We start from the raw sequence: 23,699 nt of genomic DNA, 5'->3' as shown, positions 1-23,699 counted from the left end.
TGAAAATCCCAGTGTTCAAAGAAACAAAGAAATGGCCACATAAACTAAATATTCACAATACTGGAAATGAACCACAGGCTTTTTGAGTAATACTCCAGTTAACTCATGTCCTTAAATGAGAAGGGCAGCCACAGACATCTGCCCACTGGAGCTCTCTGGTGCCCACATTTAGGGATGCATCCTTCCTTACAAGGGCAGCCACCTGTGGAAGTGGGTTCTTAAATAACTGTGTGCACCAAAGACCATCTGGCATGGCTTAATCACTGTACAAAGACTCTGCAGAGAAGTTGGAATTGAGATTCGTAGAGAAGCAAACAAGGGATGATGCCTGATGATTAAGAGTCAATCCAGGAAGGAGAATTCTTCATGGGTAACATCTATTTCAATAACAAACTCTCTCCGCAGTGACTCATACTTATTTGTCTGTAAAGTTACAAAAGAAGATCCCCAGAGAAAGTGCTTTCCAAGTTGCTAGATGTAAGTTTAAGAAATAAAATTTTTCCCTTAAGAAAAATGTGAGCTTGGTTTTAAACTTGAGGATTGTTTTTAGGCCAAATGAATTGGGTTTTTTCCTGTTGCTTTTCTAACAACGTAATGACAACGGTGAAGAAAAGGTAAATCATCATGTTAGTAAATCCAAGGATTTTGCCTCAAGAAATTAGATAACTATTCTTGGGAAAAACACATAAAAATTTGTCCAGAAAAAATTAGTGTCAAAAATGAAACATCCAACGACACCAAAAGAGTTCAGTTTCCTATGCTTGAGTCCCACACTTTTCATAATGAGTAAAATCAAGGAACTTTAGAATGTCCTATGTTCTGTCATTTCGTGCCCACATATTCCATTAAAAATCCAAGATTGGCCAGACATGGTGGCTCATGCCTATAATTCCAGCAATGTGGGAGGCCGAGGCAGGAGAATCATTTGAGTTTGCCCACCAGCCTGGGCAACATAGTGAGACTTCATTTTTACTAAAATTCAAGCAAATTTAGCTGGGCATGGTAGTGCACCCCTGTAGTCCCAGCTACTTGGGCACTAAGATGGGAGGATTACTTGAGCCGGGGAGATAGAGGCTGCGGTGAGTCCTGATCATGCCACAGCAAATCCAGCCTGAGCAACAGACCAAGACCCCGTCTCAAAAGAAAAAAAAAAAAAAAAGAAATCCAAGATTGTAAAATGTCAATATAATTCACTTCTCATTCTAAAGAAAGTAATATCCGAATTCCTTAGAAGATTTCTCTTTAAAGTGACACTGATTTTTTTTTCTCTTTCTAGTCACATTGGAAGTAAATGAGGATTGTAATCCACAAATATCTAAAGTTTTAATTTTAATTAAAATATATATAATGCATCTCAGTGGATTCTTACATTAGAATCACTGTTTTTAATAAGCCTCACATTGAATACAAAATACATAAATATAAAACCCTTGGGAGAAAATATTACATTTTTTGAAACAAAAGGGAAAACATGTGCTCCAAGAAAATACGTTTTACATTGTAATGTCCAACTCGCACAACCATGCTTCAACTTGGAACTCGTTAGTTATTTGGGCCATGCCCTCAAAATTCTGTTTAGCCTATTTACGATTTCCTTTCAATAAAAGACAAGACAAGAAAGAAACAAAAACCAAAAGCACCCTACTCAGGAATCTGGGAACGCCTTGATGATGGACTCATAGGCAGGTGGGGGCGGTGTTGAAAGGCCCACTCGAAGACTGTTACTGGACCAGTAATCAGGACGGCTCAGACTGTGGGAAGTGCTGATGGTGGGAGAGATACTGGAAGAAGGGAGAGTCACCAGCTGACTCTCAGTTTCCACAGGAAGTGGTGGACATTGCAGAAAGGGATGGAAAGTAGAAGCTCTGAAACTTGATTTTCTTGGAAAGGAATTTGCTTGTTCCAGGGAAGCTTGTCGCTGGAAAGTGAGACTGGCCAGGCTGAGGTTGCTGCGACGTTCACAACCACTGTGGCGGTAAAATCCAGTTCTGTTGAGGCCATGGGAGTAAGAAGACCTAGATCTCCTGCTTGAACTCCACTGTGAAATGGGAGCACTGGCTCTTCTTCTTCGAGACAGACAAATGAACACAGCCCAAATAAATCCTCCAAGTACCAGCCCGATTGCCATGGATACGGTGAAGGACATGATAAGGTCCTCTGAAACAAAGAAAGTAAATTACTAAATCCATTTTTAAATAGGTTTTCAACCAAAAACAAGGGTCAGCATATATGCTGTAATTCATAGAATACTGATTAATTTAAACATACTTTGAATCAGGAAAATAGAAGACGGTGTTAGGTGGATATGAACAAATGAAAGCTGATAATGCTTCCATTCATTCAAGCAGAAAGATACAAAATAACACTTTCAGCTGTGGCATTCCAGGTCACTTAAGCTGTTTTATCATCTTTAAGAAATAAAAGATAAACGTAGTCTTACTTGATGTCATTAATTTATGGCATTTAGCTCATACATTTTTTATAGAGTTGCAAATGTAGCCCAAAGTTGATTTCCTTTTGAGTTATGGTAGTAACTAATGTGCTGGATTGATAAAGAATTTTGTCAACACTTTAACGTTGCCTTTTCCTCTGTCTGCTTTCATCAATCACATTGATTTCTGCCACCTGCAGTCTTCATGATGCCTCACTTCCTTTGCTCTGTCTGAGATAGGAAGTGCTGGAATAGAACCATCTGGCCAGCTGACTGATTTATGTCATATTTCCTGAACTCCCAGACAGTCACCTATATCTCTGACTCTTTGATGACTTGACCTGTGCAGACTACTGGGCTCTTTCTTGTTTCCCAGGTTCCAGCTCATGCTTCTATTATGCCCTTGGGATGATGAAATTCCTGTAGCCCGAACCTCCATAGAGTCTCTGCTACACACCAGTATTTTCTAATTCATAGAACTTGTAATTTGTTCAGATTTCCCTTTCTGGGGAGAAAAATGCCTTTTCCTAATGGAGATGCTACCTTATTGTCTCTTGTAAACTAAATACATATTCTCAAATGAAAATGGGTAACTCAGTCTCCTCTTGCCACACCACTTTGTATAGAAAAACTCTGGATATTAGAAGACTCCTCCAGCCTCTTGGTCCCCCATATTTCCCCACAGTGATGTAATCCACAAGTCATGTTGGTTTCTCACTGTACCAAAGCCTGTCATTCTCTCTAAAACTCTGTGATTTTCCACATATTTTTCCTTATATCTGAATTCAATTTTTTAATCTTCTGTCTGGAAAACCCATTCTTCAAGCTCTACTTCAAGTATCACATCTTCAATAAAGACTCTGACATTTCCTAGACAAAAATGAATTGCTGCTAAGTGGAAAGGTAAGCTATCATATCTAATTGCTTATCTAGGTATTCTGTATTGAGAGAGCCATAGCCTGAAAATTAGCTGATGGGTGTTGTGAGACTGGGGAAGAGGGGGAGAAAATAGCCACAGAAGTTTTGCTGTTCTTCGCATCAAGAGATAGTCTATTTCTCTACCCCTTGAATCTTGCGGGCTTCATGACTGGCTTTGATGAGTAGGATGCAATGGAATTGAAGCTATACAAGTTCAAGCCTAAGCTGCAAGAGGCTCAGCTTCCACCCTTCCTGCTCTTGGGACCCCTGCCATTGTCAGCATATAAATAAGGTCAGACCAGCCTGCCAGATGATGAGAGACACATGGCCCAGAAACCCCTACAGCCCTAGCCAAGAGCCTGCTAACCTGGACATATGAATGGCATCATCCTATATAATTCAAATGCTAGTCAACTCACCAAATGATTGTGACACATGAGCAAAGACCAACAGAAAATCCACCAAGCTGACTTCATCTCAAATTACCAATCCACAGGATTGTGAGCTAAGCAAATTATTATTATTTTAAGTGACTATGTTTGGGGGTGGATAGTTACATGGCAAAAGTTCTCTGATACAGGGTTCCAAACTCAGCTCTGTTAGTAATATGTTTTGTGATTTTTAGGGAATTTGTTTAGACCCACTGATTTCATTATATACGTGTGTGTGTGTATATATATATACACACACATATATATACACACATATATATGAAGGAGTTAGATTTTATGATTGCCAAGGTTCTTTTTAGCATATTGTTGTAATCTGTGATAATATATAGACTACCTAGAATGCAGAAATAACAAAACAAACTAACGTTAATAACTACAAAGGAATAATCACTGCTGTCTAATTTTAGGATATAGTTCAGTGTCCTTATACTGTATATTGTCACATTTATCTCCTGTGGAAAAGCTATATTTATTGTGTCCTACTTTCACAGTTATCTGTACAAATAGTTATATCGACATTCTCTAAAACAACGGCTTTAGGCAAAGGTCCCAGGCACATTTTTTAGTGTGTTATATCACTTAATCCTCAAACATCCCAATAAAGGAAATGCTAGTGTTATTCCCATTTAATAGTTGTGGCTACTGAGAGGTAAGTAGCAAGCCCATAGTCCCACATCTGGTGAAGGTCAAGTGAGGATGTGAGACCAAAGCGTCTTAATTAATAGCTAAATTGTTTATTTATTTTCTAAGTGTAAGGTAAGAAAATATTAATCTAAAATGAAAATAAGCAATACAAAGTTCATAAAAATTTGTCGATTCAATACCAGAGTATCTTGTAACCGGTTATGAACAGAAATACTTGAGAGAATGGTGGTTAAATAATATTGTGTGTTCTACAGATATATTTCCATGAATCAATAGCCTTTAGTGGAGACTTTTAAATATCAACAAGTTTAGCTGTGGACGCACAAAAATGGAGTTTCAGCTAAAACAAAATCAAAAATGTGTTGGACATAAATTCCTCATTTTATAGATATTGAAACGGAAGCTAAGGTTTATGTGGTAGAACTAACACTTGATTTACTGTAATAACTGATTGACAAGTATCACTGGTTAGGGAACTATTAGTTACACTCGTGTGTGATATAAATGAGAAGACAAATACTCAAATGTACAAAGTATATGTCCTTGCTATTGTGTGTAAATGTACGTAACCACTACTAGAGTCTGACTATCTCAGTATATAAGCAGGCATAATAGATAAAATTTAGAAAGAGATATTTCCTTGATTTCAGCAAAATGAAGTGAAAACCAGAATCTGAAAGGAGAAAATATATTCAGTTAGTCAATGAAAGCATTTAAAGTTTACAAGAGTCCTTATACATGGTCTCTGGGTATGCCCTTTGAGATTCTCATCTTCTAATAAATCAGATATTCCAAATATAAACGTTATTTATAGTGGAATAATAGCAAACTTTAGATTCAAGAAAAAAATAGAAACTATTTAAATCAATGAAATCAATGAAAAATAATTTCTTGTCTATTATTGTGATTCAGGCCAGGCGCAGTGGCTTATGCCTGTAATCCCAGCACTTTGGGTGGCCGAGGTGAGAGGATCGCTTGAGCCCAGACCAGCCTGGGCGACATAATGGGATCTGTCTCTACAAAAAGTAAAAAATAAATAAATTAAATAAAATACAGCGATTGAGCAAAACAGCAATTAGCAAAAATACAGCAATTAGCAAAAACAACAAAAATAGATGGAGTAAGAAATACATTTAAATTTCAGATGACTGTTTTATTTCCAAAATATATTATTGTTCTGATGTAAGAAAACTAAGATAATATCCAAACTCTAATGGACAAGTTATTATAGAATATATTGAACCATCACAATCTTCTTAAATGACAAGTTTCAGTTTGGGGAGTAAAAAGATTATTTTTGTGGCACTAAAACTGTAACAATATTTCCATAAAAGGAATTTGACAACAAACCTATTTAAAATGATCATTCTCTGTGGCTTGGTAATACTTTGATTTGATACTGTAAACCTATTGTCTATGCCCAAAATTTGGGGAAATGACTTAAAATATCATCAAATACTGGGTTATATAGATATCCAAAAAGGATTAAAAAATGAATTTAAAATGTACATGAGAATCATAAGAATAACATATACACACAATAATAGGCTATTTAAATTTTGAATGAATATAAAGTAGGATAAGATGGAGGTGCAACAGAAATTATAAAAATTACAAAAAAATTTCTTTTGATATGGATTTAATTTTTGCTCAGTAGAGTTCACGTATCATGAAAATAACTTTTTAATCCACAAAGTCAGTAAAATACACACATTAGAAATTGTATTAGTCTGTTTTCATGCTGCTGATAAAGACATACCTGAGACTGGGCAATTTACAAAAGAAAGTGGTTCAATTGGACTTACATTTCCACATGGCTGGGGAGGCCTCACAATCATGGTGGAAGGCAAGCAGGAGCAAGCCACACCTTGCGGGGATGGCAGCAGACAGAGAGAGCTTGTGCAGGAAAACTCCCCCTTATAATAACCATCAGATCTTGTGAGACTTACTTACTATCACGAGAACAGCACAAGAAATTCCTGCCCCAATGATTCAATTACCTCCCACTGGGTCCCTCCCACAACATGTGGGAATTCAAAATGAGATTTGGGTGGGGACAGAGCCAAACTGTATCAGAAATCATTGCACTAATTCTTATACCTTGCAGAATATTAAAACACATACAAATAATACTGCTGACAGAAGAATTTCTAAGACTTCCTGAGATATGTGGTAAAATGCTTATCTAACTTCTTAAGCTCCCTTAAGTCCAAACAGCAAAGGCAAATGTAGAAATGAAGAAAGGCAATGAGAAAGAGATGCTGAGTCAAACAACAGCAGTGGTCTTTCATACACTTTTTTTTTCATTTAATTATAGTTAATGATTTTTCTGACCTATCCACACTAGAATTTAGAAACTGTGTGATGAAAGCAGCATCTACTGGTGATACAGCTTTAAATTTTCATATATGTAATTCCATTCTGGCAGACTTTTAACAATGTATTTTGGGAGCCTTTTTAAAACCTGGTGTAGAAGAAAATATAACTGAAAAAAAAAAGACATTGGCACAGATATTGCTTTTTAAAAAATGATTTGCCTTCTTACTTCTCAACAATCTTAGGAGAAGAAAAATGAGCCATAATCTTTCTTCTTATAATTGCAATATAATGCAACTTATAAGACCAAATGGTTACTTTTAAAAATGTAACTTTCCTTTTGAAAGCAGAAGGAAAAAACTCTAACATTGGTAAGGTATGCCATATAAATTAAATATATGTCATCCTAATTTGTAATATGTACCTACAAAACTAGCAAGTAGATGGCACATAACAAGCCCTCAATGAACACTGCTAATAGTTGTGTAATTTACTCAAGTCATTTGACCCTTCTTGGCCTAATAATAACAGCCACGTTCGTGTCTTTCAGTTTTAATATTGTAATATTGAGTATGATTTTTAGTAAATATAATCAATACTTCAAATGCCTTCCACTGGTATTAAAATTTAGTAGAGGTCACCATCTAGTGGCTTGAGTTGAATCATTCCAACTCTGAAAGTGATTTGATCAGTGACAGCAGAATGAAACATTGTTTAAAACATTCAGAAACCCTTTGCAGTTGTAAGAATGGTAAGTTCAACGTTCACCAAAGCAGGCCATGAAGTCCTTCGTATTGTAGAGTGTACAGGAGAATGGTTCAGGAAATAGAATGACTTTTGACAAGAAGGATTTTTAGAGACAGTAATATTTAGAGCCTAGAAATTTGATTGATTATAATAATGTAAACAGCCAAGGAGTATTTTCCATTGTATCTCATCTGCCAGAACATCTTATTGGGTCTGTTTTCACAAACAAACAAACAAAAAAATCCAGAATTCAACTTCTCACTACCCAGTCTGTGACTTCACTGATCCAAGTGGCCACATTCCCACATCTGTGACATGGACTATGGTCTTCCTGCTTCTGTCCTTGCCATATCCTCACACCCCAAAAATATGCTCAATACAGTAGTCAGAGAACATTTTAAAATGTAAGTCAAATCATATCACTCTTCTGTTCTAAATCCTCCACTTTTCCCAGAGGAAAAACAAATGCTTAAGAATGTCCTAAAAGTCCCTACTTGACAGGCTCCCAATTATCTGAGCCCATCTCCTCTACTCTTCCTCTGGGTCACTCGCTCTGTCTGCACTTCCCTCCTCACTATTCCCTAAGTAAATCAGATGGGCTGGCTCCTGACTTAGGGCCCATCACTGGTTGTAATCTACTCCTACAATTATTTCCTCAGCTATCTGTATGGTTAATTTCAGGTCTGTTGCTCATATGTAACTTTCTCATTGAGGCCTACCCTGGCTGCTCTACCTAAAATGACACCCTGTCCCACCTCTGAAGCCTAAATGGAACTCTTGTTTTTCTTTTTTCCTTTCTGGTTAATGGAAACTAAATTCATTAATTTATACTCTTTAAGAAAATGTGAATGAGATGCATAAGCATTATGAGCTGGAAATGTCGTTATATTTGAAAGATAGGAGGATAACATATATCTGGAATGCTTTAAAAAGCTTCATGGAAAAAATAAATTGTAGATGCCTTTTTGTGAATGGTAGTGGTCAAATAAACAAAAGCCTTGGAGACTTGAAAGTAGTTTTGATCAAAAGCATAAAGCACAAGCCATATTCTGAATATAATTAGTTAACAGTATTGCTAGAGGAGAGGGTAAATTCAAAAGGATCAAGGTAGCACACCGCTTTCTGTATATGATAGACTAACATGTATCAAGCCACTGAGAGCAAGCATACAATAGAGAATAAAATATTTTCTTAAATTTGTTTGAAGCCATCAGAGACTTATCCAAACCATTAAATCGAAGGAGCAAATTCCAGGAGAAAAGAAAATCTCTCTCCACAATAATCTGTAAAGAGAAACAAAAATATCTGAGTAGAATGCTGTGCACTATCAGTAAGCTTAGAAAACATAAGTTGGTGTTCAGGGGCTGCCAAGGAAATTGGACCCTAGGAAACATCCCAGACTCTGGAATCAGGTGCCCTAGGATCTACTCCCTAAGATTAATGGTAAACAGGTAAAAGACCAGACCTCACAAAGATAGAAATATAGATCAATCCCAAGTTGGACTGAGGTGATCTTTCCCTAACTAACTGTCAGAAGGCAAGTTTTACATATAAATAAAATAGAAAGTTATATATTTAAATAAATTTATATATACCTAGTAATAAATTACAAGTCATCCTAAGAGGCAAGACAAAGTAAACAAAAACTAAGAGAACAAATACAAAATTGAAAAATATCTGTAAGTTATGAAGATATTTGAATTATCAGACAAAATATTAAAATAACTGTTGATTAGTATGTTTAAAAAATTAACAAGAAAAAATTTTCAGCAGAGATTGAGGATCTTATAGATAATAAAATATCTAATGAAAATTATAAAATATTTTAACTGAATTCTGATAAAATTGTGAAATATCAAAACATGTGAGATGTGCCTAAAGCCACATTCATAAGAAAATTTATAGCTTTATAGGTATATATTTTAAAATAAGAAAGCCTAAAAAAATCAGTTATTTTGGTTTCCACATTAAGAAGCTAACAAAGGATCACTAGCTGACATATAAGTAAAGTAGCATACAGTAAATAAGAGAAAGCAGAACTTAATGAAACAGGCAAAAAAAAAAAGAAAAAAAGAAAAAATGGAGATTATCAAAGACAGATACGAAAAAATCTAACAAAAATTAATAAAATACTAATTGGAATGACAAGGATGGAAAGAGGAGAGAAAGAGAAACGGGAAAAGAGCAGGCAGGAGCAAGAGAAAGAGACTGAGAGAAGAAGAGAAAATCACCAATATCAAGAGTAAGAAACATTAGAACAGATTATACAGGCAATAAAAACATAAAGCTAGGATTCCAAATCAGCTTTTATGAACTGACCCTTTCAAGTAATAATGACTATAAACATTGAAAACAACACACACACAAAAAATTCTACCTAAAGTCCTTAAGAATGACAAATGCTTGCAGCTACTAGAGAGGAATTGACACCTGGAAGAAAAGAACACCAAGTATTAGTCAAACTCCACTTTTCAAACCTTTTAACCTGAGGGCAACTTCCAATCTGGGACAGGTAGTGATCATTGAAAACCTGCACTGTTTCTGATCTTAAGAAACAAAGGACAGAGATTATGGAAATAAGAACTGCTAAGAATGTGAGAAGGAAATCCTGGAGAAGAGAAAGCCAGAGAGGAGAATCCCCAAATTTTACTTATAAACATTTCACATATCTTTGGTTGACTCCTGAATCACACATATACGGGACATATTCCAAACAGCACTAGAGAAAAATAAAATAAAATAAAGTAATATTTAAGCTGCTGCCCAAGGGACAGGCTTTACAGGTTTCTGTAGTTGTAGTTCCACAGAGTTATTTGCCTGTGAAAATAAACTAGGGGGAAAAACATACATCACAACACTCTTCAGAGTAATACAGCAGAATCCATTCAAAATGTTCAAGATACAATATGAAATTACTTGGCATATGAAGAAACAGGAAAATGTGACCCATTCTTAAGAGAAAAAAAAGTCAACAAAAACAAACTTTAAGATGACCCAGATATAATTAGCAGACAAAAATTTTTAAGCAACTCATATGTCCATGTTCAATGATTTCAAGTAAAACACTCACAATGAATAAAATGATAGGAAATTTCAGCAAAGAGATGGAAACTATGAGAAATAACAAAATGGATATTCTAAAACTAAAAAAAATTGAGAACTGAAAAAAATTTATATGATGAGCTTAACAGTGAAATTAAAGTGAGAGAGAAAAGAATCAGCCAACTTAAAGGTGTATTAATAGAACTTATCCAATTTGAAAAATGGAGAAAAATACTGGGGGGAAAAAGCAAGCCTCTAGGACTTGTAAAACCGTATAAAAATATTTAACAGATGTGCAATTATAATCCCCAAAATAGAGGAAAGGGTGAGTGGAGCTAAAAAAATTTTGAATAAATGAGGCTGAAATTTTTCAAAATTAGTGAAACAAATTAATCTACAAATCAAGAGTCTCAGTAACATCAAGCAGAATATATATAAAGAACTATGCACATCATAGTCAAACAGCTGAAGATCAAAGGTTAACAAAACAAACTTGAACACAGCCAAATTACAAATAATAATAATAACACTACATTCATAAAAGACAATTATTTGAATAACTACTTGCTTTTAATAAAACACAATGATATTTTAAAGTGATTTTAATAAAAAGCTGTCAACTCAGAATTTTATATCCAGCAAAAGTATCCCTTAAGTATAATAGTGAAATAAATACTCTTTCAGGTGAAACAGAATTCAAACTAATCACCAGCACACCTACACTAAAACATGTGCTGAAGAAAATCCTTAGTCTGGGGAAACTGAAAACTGGGATCTTTAAGAAGAAATTGAGACCATCATAAATAGTATCAGAGTAAATATAGAAGATTCTTTCCCTCAATTTCTTTAAAATTCATTTTTCTAGTTAGAGCAAAAATTAAAATATTTTCATATGGAATATATAGTTTATATAGATTTAATATGTAATAATTATAAAGAATTGGGACAGGATATAAATAAATCTATTAGCTTGATCGATTGATTTAGTTTTTAAGAGATTTTAGAGGCAGGGACTTACTATGTCACCCAGGCTGGTATCAAAGTTTTTTGCTCAAATGACCCTCCCAACTTAGTCTCCAAGTAACTGAGACTACAGGCACACACCAATGCACCCAGCTATTAGATTGTTTTTTATATTGAAAATCTTATGTATTCTAAAATACAACTACAAATTTATATTAAGCAAGATTGCAGAATTTAAGATTTATATATAAAAATATGTTTATATACTAGCAGCAAACTACTGGAAAGTGTAATTACACCATTACAATAGCATCATTAGCATAACATACCTAGGAATCTTTTTTCACAAAATGTATGTAATATATCTGCACCACAAATATTGAAATACTACTGAAAGAAATTAAAGGTCTAAAAAGTGGAGAGATATACTATATTTGTGAATTACAAGCCTCAATATTATTAAGATGCCAACTGCCCTTATATATAAATAAATTTATATAAATAAATCAACTAAAATTCTGATAAACAGGCTTTTTGTATTATTTTACGAATGACACTAAGTTATATATGATGACAATACAAAGGAACAATAAAAACAAAGCTGGAAGCATCACACCACTTGATTTTAAAATATACTACAAAGCTATAATAGTCAAAACAGCATGGCACTGGCATTTACATAGACATTTAGATTAATGAAACATAATAGGGAGGAAGCCCAGTAATAAATCCATGCATTTGTGACAATTGATATTTGACAACAATATCAAAAATGCTCAAAGGGGAAATTATTGCCTCTTCAATAAAAGGTAATGGGAAAACTGTATATCCACATGCAGAAGAATAAAATTGAACCCTTATCTCATACATATAGAAAAATCAACTCAAAATGGGTTAAAGATACAAACCTAAGACCAGAAACCCAAAAAACTACTAGGGGACAACATAGGGAAAAAGCTTTATATTGATCTGGGCAATTATATTTTTGCATATGACAGCACAGGAAAAAAGCAAAAACAGACAAGTAGAATTGTGTCAAACTACAAAGATTCTGCACAGTAAAGGAAACAACAGAGAGAAGAGACACCTACAGAATGAGAGAAAATATTTGCAAACCATATATCTGATAAGAAGCTAATATCTAAAGTATATAAGAAGCTCACACAACACAAAAGCAAGAAAACAAATAATCTGTTTAAAAAATGAGCAAGGACCTGAATAGACATCTCTCAAAAGAAGCCCCACAAATGACCAACAGTTAGATAAAAAAATGCTCAACATAACTACTCATCAGGGAAATGCAAATCAAAGCCACAATGGAATATCACCTCACATGTGCCAAAATGCCTATTATCAAAAAGACAAAAAATAATGAGTGTTGGTGAGGATATGGAGAAAAGCAAACTGTACACTGTTGATGAAAATGTAAATTGATGCAGTCATTGTGGAAAATAGTATGAAGGTTCCTCAAAAATTAAAAATAGAACTACCATAGAATTCAGTAATCCCTCCAGGTGTACATTAAAAGGAAATGAGATCAGAATCTCTAAGAGATACCTACACTTCCATGTTCATTGCAGCATTGTCACAATAACCAAAATACATAATCGATCTAAGTGTCCATCATCAGATGAATGGATAAAGAAAATATAGTGACATAGATATGCATATGCACACGCACACACACACACACACATATATGGTTTCTATAATGGAATGTTATATTTCAGATGTTCTTAGACTTAGGATGAGGTTGTATTTAGATAAATCCATCGTACATTGAAAATACCGTAAGTTGAAAATGCATTTAATACCCCTAACTTACCAAATTTCATAGCTTGGCTTAACCTACCTTAAATATGCACAGAATACTTGAAATAGCCTAAATTAGGCAAAATCATCAAACAAAATCCAGCTTTATAATAATAAAAGGTAAAATTTTTAACTTTAAACAAATTTTTATTACATAAAAGTTGTCACGTAATTGGATATTTCTCTACTTTGTACACGATTGTTCTCACTCTCCACAGAAAGGCTGCTTAACTTCTCATCTGGTGGTGGCAAGCACCAAAATCCTTATTTTAACAGAATAGTAGTAAAAATACCTCAGTGATTTAAGTTGAAAGCAGTACATTGGTACATGGGTCTTATACCCAGCATCAGGAATATACAAATGTCTTTTTATTCGAAAATACAAAATAAATTATCTGTAATCATGAACAATGATGGCAGTAAACCATTATATATTTTGTCAACTAAACCAGTAACTGATGGTTACAGTGATTTCTTAAACATCAGTCAGCCGTTCCTTCATTTTCTCCGACTGACTTCTCTGAAGTTACTGGTGAGGAACACTGCCTTGGGCTTCCTGTCATAGTTCATTAATAAAGGTAAAGCACTATCCTAGGAGTTAGAACATGCTACCTCTCATACCACCTCCCATTCCATCCATTGCACCCATTCCAGGGTCCTTCTCTTCTTTAGGAATTTCTGTGACTACAACTTCTACTGTAGTTAACAGAGAGAGCACACCAGCAGCATCCGATAAAGCAGCTCTCACAATCTTTGTTGGGTCAATACTTGCTTTTTCCACCATATTCACAAAATCTCTGACTATAGCATCGTAACTAACTTCTGAGGAACTTTGCATAATTTTCGCAACTATCAAAGATCTTTCAACACTTGCATTCTTAGCAATGGTCATTGCTGGAATTTTGAGTGTTCTTTCAACAATTTCTATACCAATTTTTTTATCTTAATTAGCTGGAGTCAATGAGTCCAAGGCTGGAATGCCCCAAAGCAGGGGAAATTTTTATAATAATAATAAAAAATAAAAATAATAAACATTAAAGATCAAAATTCAAAATTCAAATTACAATTTCTACTGAATGCGTGTCACTTTCATATCATCATAAAGTCAAAAAATTGTAAGTTGGGTCAGGCGCGGTGGCTCAAGCCTGTAATCCCAGCACTTTGGGAGGCCGAGACGGGCAGATCACGAGGTCAGGAGATCCAGACCATCCTGGCTAACACGGTGAAACCCCATCTCTACAAAAAAAATACAAAAAACTAGCCGGGCGAGGTGGTGGGCGTCTGTAGTCCCAGCTACTCGGGAGGCTGAGGCAGGAGAATGGCGTAAACCCAGGAGGCCGAGCTTGCAGTGAGTTGAGATCCGACCACTGCACTCCAGCCTGGGCAACAGTGCAAGACTCCATCTCAAAAAAAAAAAAAAAAAATTGTAAGTTGAACTATCATAAGTCAGGGACCATCTGTATATAACAAGGGAATGTTATTATTCAGCATTTAAAAAAAAACCTGTCATTTTCAGCAACCTAGATGAATCTGGAGGACATTATGCTAAGTGAAATAAACCAGGCACAGAAGGACAAATACAGCCAGCCTCCAGCTTACCATGGTTGGATTTGGGATTTTTTGACTACAATGGTGCAAAAGCCATATGCATTCAGTAGAAACTGTACTTCCAGTACCCATATGACCATTTTGTTTTTCATTTTCAGTAGTGTTCAACGAACTACATGAGTTATTCAATACTTTTTAATAAAATAGGTTTGGTGTTAGATGATTTTGCTCAACTATAGGCTAATGTAAGTATTTTGAGCACATTTAAGTTAGGCTATGCTAAGCTATGATGTTCAGTAGTTTAACTCTAGTAAATACAGTTTTAACCTGATATTCTCAACTGACAATGAGTTTGTCTGGATATAACCCCATCATAAGTGGACGAGCATCTGTACTGCATGATTGCACTTATTTGTGGAATGCAGAAAAGATGAAGTTATAAAAGCAGAGAAGAGAACTATGATTGCCAGTGATTTGGGGGTGAGGAAAAAAGGGAGATGCTGAGCAAAAAAATGCAAAGTTTCAGTTGTGCAGGAGTTTGGAGCCCTAACATAAAACATAGTGTCTGTTATTACGAAATTATTTCTTATACTTGAAATTGGCCAAAAAAGTAAATCTTAGATGTTCTTACCACCACAATAAAGCTAACCACCTGAGGTGATAGTTGTATTAATTAGCTTGATTGTGGTAATCATTTTACAATATATATGTATATCAAAATACGTTGTATACCTTAAATATATTGTTTTTATTTGCCAATTATACCTCAATAAAGCCTGGGAGTGAGAAAATACAAAAGGTCTAGAAAAGCCAAAGTAATCTTGAAAGAGAAAAACAGTTAATAATGTATTGTATAGTTTTATTTATTTATTTATTTATTTTTTGAGACGGAGTCTTGCTCTGTCTCCCAGGCTGGAGTGCAGTGGCCGGATCTCAGCTCACTGCAAGCTCCGCCTCCCGGGTTTACGCCATTCTCCTGCCTCAGCCTCCCGAGTAGGTGGGACTACAGGCACTCGCCACCTCTCCCGGCTAGTTTTTTGTATTTTTAGTAGAGACGGGGTTTCACCGTGTTAGCCAGGATGGTCTGGATCTCCTGACCTCGTGATCCGCCCGTCTCGGCCTCCCAAAGTGCTGGGATTACAGGCTTGAGCCACCGCGCCCGGCCCTTGTATTGTATAGTTTTAAATAGCTAGAAGATATTTTGAATGTTCTAGCACAAGGAAATAATAAATGTTTGCAGTGAAGGAAGTACTGATTATCCTATACTTGTTTTGATGTTTCACTCTGTACCCCATAAGTATGTACAATTATTATGTGATAAAAATTGTTTAAAAAAATAAAAAGAGAACAAAGTTGGAAGATTTATGTAACTTCAAGACTTACTATAAAAGTCAACAAATGAAAATGAAACAGAATGGAGATCTCAGCAATAGGCTTACACTTATATGACCATTTGATTTTCAACAAAAGTGCCAAAGGACTTGAATAGAGAAAGTCTTGGCTGGACACAGTGGCTCAGGCCTGTAACCCCAGCACTTTGGGAGGCCAAGGTGGGCAGATCACTTGAGCCCAGGAGTTTGAGACCAGTCTGGGCAACATGGCAAAGCCTTGTCTCTACAAATACAAAAAGACAAAAATTAGCCTGTTGAGGTGGCATACACCTGTAGTCCCAGCTATGTGGGAGGCTGAGATGGGAGGATCACTTGAGCCCAGGAAGTTGAACCTGCAGACAGAGTGAGACCCTGTCTCAAAAATAAAATAAGATAAAATAAAATAATAAAATAAAATAAAATACAGAAAAAATATTTTCAAGAAATTGTGCAGAAAAAGCTGGATATCAATATGAAAACAATCCCTCAATTTCTACACTATATGCAAATATTTAATTTGAAGTGGACAATTATGGATCCTAAATATGAAAGCTAAAATTTTAAAGTCGTAAAGCCTTTAGATTGGGAGGGGGCATTTGGAAATTTTTTGGGCTAGTGATTACGTATCTTGATTGGGCTTTGGGTTACTCAAGCGTGTGTGTCAAAATTCAACAAATGTTCTGTTATGATTTGTACACTTCATTTTTATTCACCTTATATGTTTCATTGTATGTAAATTTGACTTTAAAAGGAAAAGAGTTGTAAAATATAATTGAATTCCTGTTAATGATATGCATACTAAAGTAATTGGGGGAACTGTATTGATGTCTTCAGTTTACTTTGAAATATATTGACTAATAAGATGAAAGAGAAAATGACTTTTATAAAAATGTTACAGATAGAATTCAGATGGTAAGGTATATGGGTGTTCACTGTAGAATTCTTCTAATGTTTACGTGTATTTGAACATTTTCATAATAAAAGGTTGAAAAACTAATGAGAATGGCATAAACAACATTTAAGCAATATATTTTGAAATTTAATTCAAATGGTCAAATTCCTGGAAAATACAAACTCCTTTAACTAACAGAATTGATAGAAAATCTAAGTAATTCCAGTAATCCCAATGAGATCACTTGGACACAGGAAGGGGAACATCACACACTGGGTCCTGTTGGGGGGAGGGGGGAGGGGAGAGGGACAGCATTAGGAGATATGCCTAATGTAAATGACGAGTTAATGGGTGCAGCACACCAACATGGCTCATGTATACATATGTAACAAACCTGCACATTGTGCACATGTACCCTATAACTTAAAGTATAATAAATAAATTAAAATTTAAAATTTAAAAAAAGAAAATCTGAGTAGTTCACCATTGTTAAATAAATGGAATGTGCCATTTGAAACCCTCCAACTGAAAATACTACATATAGTTACAATAGTGAATTTTCCCAAGCACTTAAACAATAAACAATGCCATCTTATACAAACTTTTCCAAGTAATAGAAAAGTAGGGAACATGTCCCAATTTGTTTTACAAGGCTTGCATAACACTGATACCTGACAAAGCTGTCAGAGAAAGGACAATTACAGGCCACTTTCTCTCATGAATTTAGATGCAGAAGTTTGAGGTCAGGGATGTATTAAAAAGTCCAGTCTCATGGGCTCCATCTCACATCTATTGAATCATAATCTCTGAGCATGGAGTCCAGTGAGAGATGAGTTTTCATAATTCTAAGTAATTCTGATACAGTTTAAAGACAAGCATTTGTAAATGTTTTTCAAACTTTCTAGGTAACTGAGATAAGGGAACTAATGAATAGACTATTAATATGCAACATAGACGTTTCTTTTTAAAATACAAATTGAAAAAATGAATTTGTGAAATAATATTTGTTTCCAAATTTGGGGGAGATATAGTGGAAATTCTTGGGACATATGCCCAGCCCATAAACCTGTTCCCCTCTCAACTTCTTTGGGAACATCCTATGCCCATCTGCTGGGGTGCCCCTAAGAGCCGTATTTTTCTACAGGCCAGAGAACAGTATTTTCCACTAGTAGCCAGGGATCCCCGCTCTTGACAGCACTTGATCCCTAACAAATCAGTTCACAACCCTGCATCTCATCAATTACTTTAGAGAGTATTAAGTCTGTTAGCAAGGATGCACAGAAGAAAGAAAAGTCAATGCTTCACATTTAAATTACTAAATAATTTTTAAAACATATAGAATAAATAATAGCTTGAAAGTCAACATTTTTACTGCAATAGTTGGATATTTTGAAATAGAAAAGAGCACTTTGAGTTGTTTTGTTTGGTTCAGTTTCTAAATGCTAAGAGCCTAAAGGACTTAAGAACATAACTTTTGATCATAAACAGTATAGGAAAGAATAAACCATGGCCTATGAGTCCATTTCCATGCATCTAAAGAGGAGGAGCTTTGGAGAAGCAAAGAGAAGAGCTGTATAGAATATGACCTGTAAGGGTTTTGGAGAAGCGAAGCATCACTCTCCATCCCTCCCTGTGATGAGCTACAGGTTGATTAGGGAATCCCAGAGAAACTGGTACTCATTTTCAGCTTCCTGGGGAAGACGGCAAGCCGCTCTGAGAACCCCTGGGTGTCTAAAGGGCAGATAAGGAAGTGAGGTAGGGAGTGGGGGACATGGTGTTACTGCATCCAGGCCAAGGGCACCTGATGTAGCCCAACCTCCTAAGGAAGGCTCCTGCAGTTCTAGGGTTATGGGACAAAATTGAAAATTGTTCTGTGCCATTGAGACAGATGGAGAAGTACCTGAATAAGGGCCAGTAGACCAGAGGGATATACAGAAAGGAAAAGCCATGCTGTTAGCTAACATTACACAGATCATGTGAGCCAGATTTTATAGTAGGAGATTTCAGCAGTGAAAATCAGAGAAAGGGTAATGTCTCAAAAGCTGATGAGAAATACATGTCAGTAGATGTCAGCAGAGGCCAGAACTTGATCAAGCACCAAAGGTCCCCTCTCTCCAATACAGAGAATATAACCCCTCCACCCATCCACACCCCCTCTCCAACCTTAAAGAAAATTCCCAGAGGGAGGAATATGGAGAGATTATAAATCACTGGATTGCAAGTGATCAGGTTAAATTAAATCAAACTTTTACGCTGACATTCAAAATCTTGCAGAAATCTGCCTCCAACCTGCCTTACCAACTATGTCCCTGAAACAACCACACACAGACTCTCTAGTCAAGCTGTTCTTTCCTCCACAAACTTGCCTGGGTGTTTTTACTTCTCCATATTTGCTGATGACATTTTTCCTGAGCTCCCCAAACCTCTTGAAATGCCTTATTTACGTCACTGACTCCTAACACATTGCCTAATACGGTCAGCGAATGCTTCTGAGTGAACTAATGAACTGAATGAGAATGAGATGACGAGCGAAAGAAATGAATGACTAGAATGTCCTTCTTAGAATTATCTCCCTGTCTGAAATTTATCTTTCTAGGAACAGATAGCACCTCATTTTTTTTTTTTTTCTGAGAGAGCGTTAGGGCTGATTTCTGCCACATATTGTGCTAACTCATATTATCAACCATTGCTATTTTATCATGTGTCATCTTGTGTTATTCCACAACTATATAGGTTTGTATGTGCATATGTATAGATGCATAATCACGTGACTCCAACAGCGTAATCCTTTTGAGGCAAACGTTGTACTTTTGGTGAGAACTGAATTAAGTGAATAAATGCAAACTCCTGCAACCGTATCTTCCCCCAACGTTTCATAATGCTAGCCATAAGGAAAAAAATGCAAAGTAAGACAGTGAAACAACCAAAACTACATCTTCTACAGGACTCTCAAGTACTAAGAGAATAACTGAGTTCAGTATTTGTCTCCTATTGCCTTAGAGGAGGACACGGCAAATTTTAACGGGCCATGTTTCCTGCAGCTTTTATGGGAATGTTTATAGAGAAAGGAAGTGCATTAAAGAAAGCAAAAATAGAGAGTGGAAGGTGATAGTCTGCATCTGTGTTGTCACTTTCAGGACAACTTTGTTGCCAACCCTTGCACTTAAATGCTTGCACAGCTTTAGGAAGTTTTAGTGGGTGATAGCTATGAAAATGCAAGCTATTGTTTTTGGTAATAACCCGATATTACTATCCCATCATTTAGCGCTCATTAAAGTAAACCAGAAAAGTCCTATCGAGAAAACAACTTTTTATGTAGCTTAAAGTGCTACGTCTGAGCGATTTATATGGTCAATGTACAAGTTTTCCTTTTCTAAGCTATTTTTCTTTATTTTCCAAATTCAATGTCCCAAGCAGATGACTGATTTGGGAAGCAATAGCAATGCATTTCACTGCATTGTACAAGATTCTCAAAATAATATTTTTGAGGAGTCAGTGGTCAAAATAAACATCAGTTTGGATACAAAAAAGCAATGGAAATTTAAAAGATTGACGTTTCTATTTCAGGAAATGTACATATTTTATGTGTTTATACTTTTGTTCACATTTTATACTTTATATTTTTACCCCAGAAACAATAGTACAATCTTTTATATATTTTCCTAAAATCATCAAACATTATATCTGCTCTCCGTATTTCCATTCGCTTTGCTAATGTTTATCAATGTAACACTCCCCTTTCTGGTTTTCATTATTTTCATTACAGTCACATAACAAGAGAAAGGAAAAACTAGTATTTGTCTTTGAAATAATAGGTTTTAATTCCCTCTTAAACACAGATTTCTATATTAAAAATATCTAAATTTTTAGAATCAATGGGTGGACTCCAACTAAACATTCTCTTATTAATATCCAGTTTATTTTAATGATTATTAACCATGTTTTAGTCAGTGAATAATGATTTGTTGTTTTAAATAAACCTGAAATTTAATTTTGAATGGCTTGAAAAAAATAGATTGACTTCTACATATTAATTTTTGCCAAAAAAAGCTACTTTACTTTTGAATAATTTATACAGATAACATTTTTATAATGATGAATTTGATTTAGACAGACTATAGGTCTTTTTCAGTGTGTATTTAGCACTTATCTTCTCTAGAAGTGAGGACAGCAAATAATATTTTAACAAGCATATAATCAGACATCCACAATTCAAAGACTTCTGTCTAGTGCTAGCTACCTAAAATAACCTATTACCAAAGCCTTTCTTTACAACGTACTAGAATAATCTATTTTCTTCTTAATTTTGTTACATAAATTTATTAGGAGCTCACCAATATCCTTCGTTTTCAGGCTTCCAGCAAACATAAATGTAGGTGAGAAAAAAAGAATGAGTTAGTTCTTTTTTTTTCTTATGCTGAATTTTTAGTATCTTTTAAAACCAATAAATATTTGTCCCCACATTTTTCATCTAAGAAAGTACATAGGTTAAAGGACTGGAGTGAATTCTTTTCATGCAGATTTCTGTCATGGTAGACATACAGATTGCTGGGAAAAGTCGCCACTACTGCCCACTGTCTATGTGAAAGTTCCCAAAACCCCGCCTTGAATCACAGCAGAAAGTCTGTGTCGTTCACTGAGAGGATTAAAAACTTGTTCTGGGCATATAAACAGATCTGTTCATATATACTATTTTCTTCATTAAGGTGTTTTTCTGAATTTAATTTAAATTGCCTCCTTTAATATAAAAATATCCCTGAACCCAAGAGTACAGTCAACTTCCCATGTGAGCCCTTCTTCTTTGTACCTCTAAGCCTGGAGCAACTGAGTTTTGACCTCAGTACAGTCCCACTGTCAACATCAGGGAACACTGGACTGTTAGCTGTGGCTGGACTCAGACAAAAATACTCCAAAAAATACTTCTGTATTGTTCTTTTCCCCCACCCCCGTAATAGGCTTCCACTGAATGTTACACGTGATGTTATTTCCACTTAATCTTTTCTACTAAAGTTTTCTCAAATTTCATATTTTTCCATATTTTATTTGTTATACTCTAAAGTCATTCATTTATTTTACCTGTGTTATCGCACTTTAAATTCACTCATTTAAGTACAGTTGTAATTAGGATTCACTTTGGAAATTAAAACATATAACATTCACAACATAGGTGAAAATAGTCTCTACGGAAAATCTTGATTTCATAAAATAAAATATATAATCTACAACCTTCAAACAAATGAAAGTTAATTTTTCCCACACAATCTATATGCCATATTCTAAGCAGGAATTACCTCCACCTTATGTTTTTTATTTTTATCCTCATTATTTCCTAATTTTATTTTGTAACACCAGCCAAAATCTGTACTTAACACCTAGATTCTTCTTGAATATCTTCATAGAACACTATAAAGACATATAAATACATTTCTATATATTTCTATAGAGAAATACATTTCTATATATAAATATATTTTTATATATTTCTATATATAAATATATTTCTGCTAATAAACGTATGAAATAAATTTCTGTTAATAAACATATGAAAACTTTAAATAATCACTTTATAGTAAACAAAATGTCTCAGAGATGTTCAATGTTTTAATAAATCACGCGGTGCATTTCTCACATCCTAATTTTAAATTTTAAACAGTAAAAGAAATACCTTACCCCAAAAGTTTCCTGGCCATGGACTCCCTAAACTTGTTGTGTTATTAGCCATAATATCCACAAGAAATAGAAGAAAGAGAAGAAAAAGAGAAAGAAAAATCAGTATGTCGAAAAAAAGCAGTTCGATTCTATGTCTTTGTAGTACAGCAAGAGAAAAATAATTTTTACACAACCCCTCATATACTTGTGTTGGCATAAAAGGAAATAAGTGTATCATGTTTCCTGCTTTTATACTCAAATTAGCAACTGTTTTTCTTATCTTGGAATTCCACATGGTTCCTGAGACACAAAACAATGTCCTTTTCATCATTTCCTCAGCTAAGTTCCTAAGTTCTCTCCTCTCAGCCACCTCCAAAACCGCTTTTAGGATAACAGGGGTGTGTGTGTGTGTGTGTGTGTGTGTGTGTGTGTGTGTGTGTGTGTGTTTTCTCATCCCATACTGACATAGAAAGGAAGACTCCAAACTCTCAGCTACAGCACCTTGAATTAAACGTATACAGAATTGAGAAATAGACCACGTTCCAATGCGTGAAAGCTAGATTTATATAGTAAATTTGGGGGAAGAACTACTCAAAACTCAGATACTTACTGAATTCTTTGTTGTTGTTGTTGTTGTTGTTGTTGTTGTTTTTGAGACTTAGTCTCGCCACTGTCGCCCAGGCTGGATGGAGTACAGTGGCATGATCTCGGCTCACTGTAACCTCCGCCTCCCGGGTTCAAGTGATTCTCCTGCCTCAGCCTCCGGAGCGGCTGGGATTACAGGCGTCCACCACCACAACCCGCTAATTTTTTTTAATTTTTACTAGAGATGGAGTTTCACCATGTTGGCCAGGCTGGTCACGAACTAGGCATGACCTCAAGTGATCCACCTGCCTTGGGCTCCCAAAGTGCTG

At 35.3% G+C, this 23,699-nt stretch overlaps 1 protein-coding gene across 1 annotated transcript; it reads right to left on the bottom strand.

Annotated features, from left to right (window-relative positions):
* Positions 1-1,273: 1,273 nt before the first annotated feature.
* MYCT1 (MYC target 1) lies at positions 1,274-23,004 on the bottom strand. Its single transcript, NM_001194146.1, has 2 exons — positions 22,807-23,004; positions 1,274-2,157 (listed from the first exon to the last, which is right to left on the bottom strand). Exons 1-2 carry the CDS (start codon positions 23,000-23,002, stop codon positions 1,646-1,648), a joined length of 708 nt encoding a protein of 235 aa, NP_001181075.1. The 5' UTR covers positions 23,003-23,004; the 3' UTR covers positions 1,274-1,645.
* Positions 23,005-23,699: the final 695 nt, after the last annotated feature.

The sequence above is a fragment of the Macaca mulatta genome, chromosome 4 (assembly GCF_049350105.2).
Source record: "Macaca mulatta isolate MMU2019108-1 chromosome 4, T2T-MMU8v2.0, whole genome shotgun sequence".
Lineage (NCBI taxonomy): Eukaryota > Metazoa > Chordata > Mammalia > Primates > Cercopithecidae > Macaca > Macaca mulatta.
This window is presented reverse-complemented; position numbering and strand designations above follow the sequence as displayed.

Coding starts and splice junctions, on each gene's coding strand:
- MYCT1 (NM_001194146.1), bottom strand. CDS start 23,002: ATGCCAACACAAGTATATGAGGGGTTGTGTAAAAATTATTTTTCTCTT. Junction 2,158..22,806: donor ATGGCCAGGAAACTTTTGGG/GTAAGGTATTTC, acceptor TCTTTGTTTCAG/AGGACCTTATCATGTCCTTC.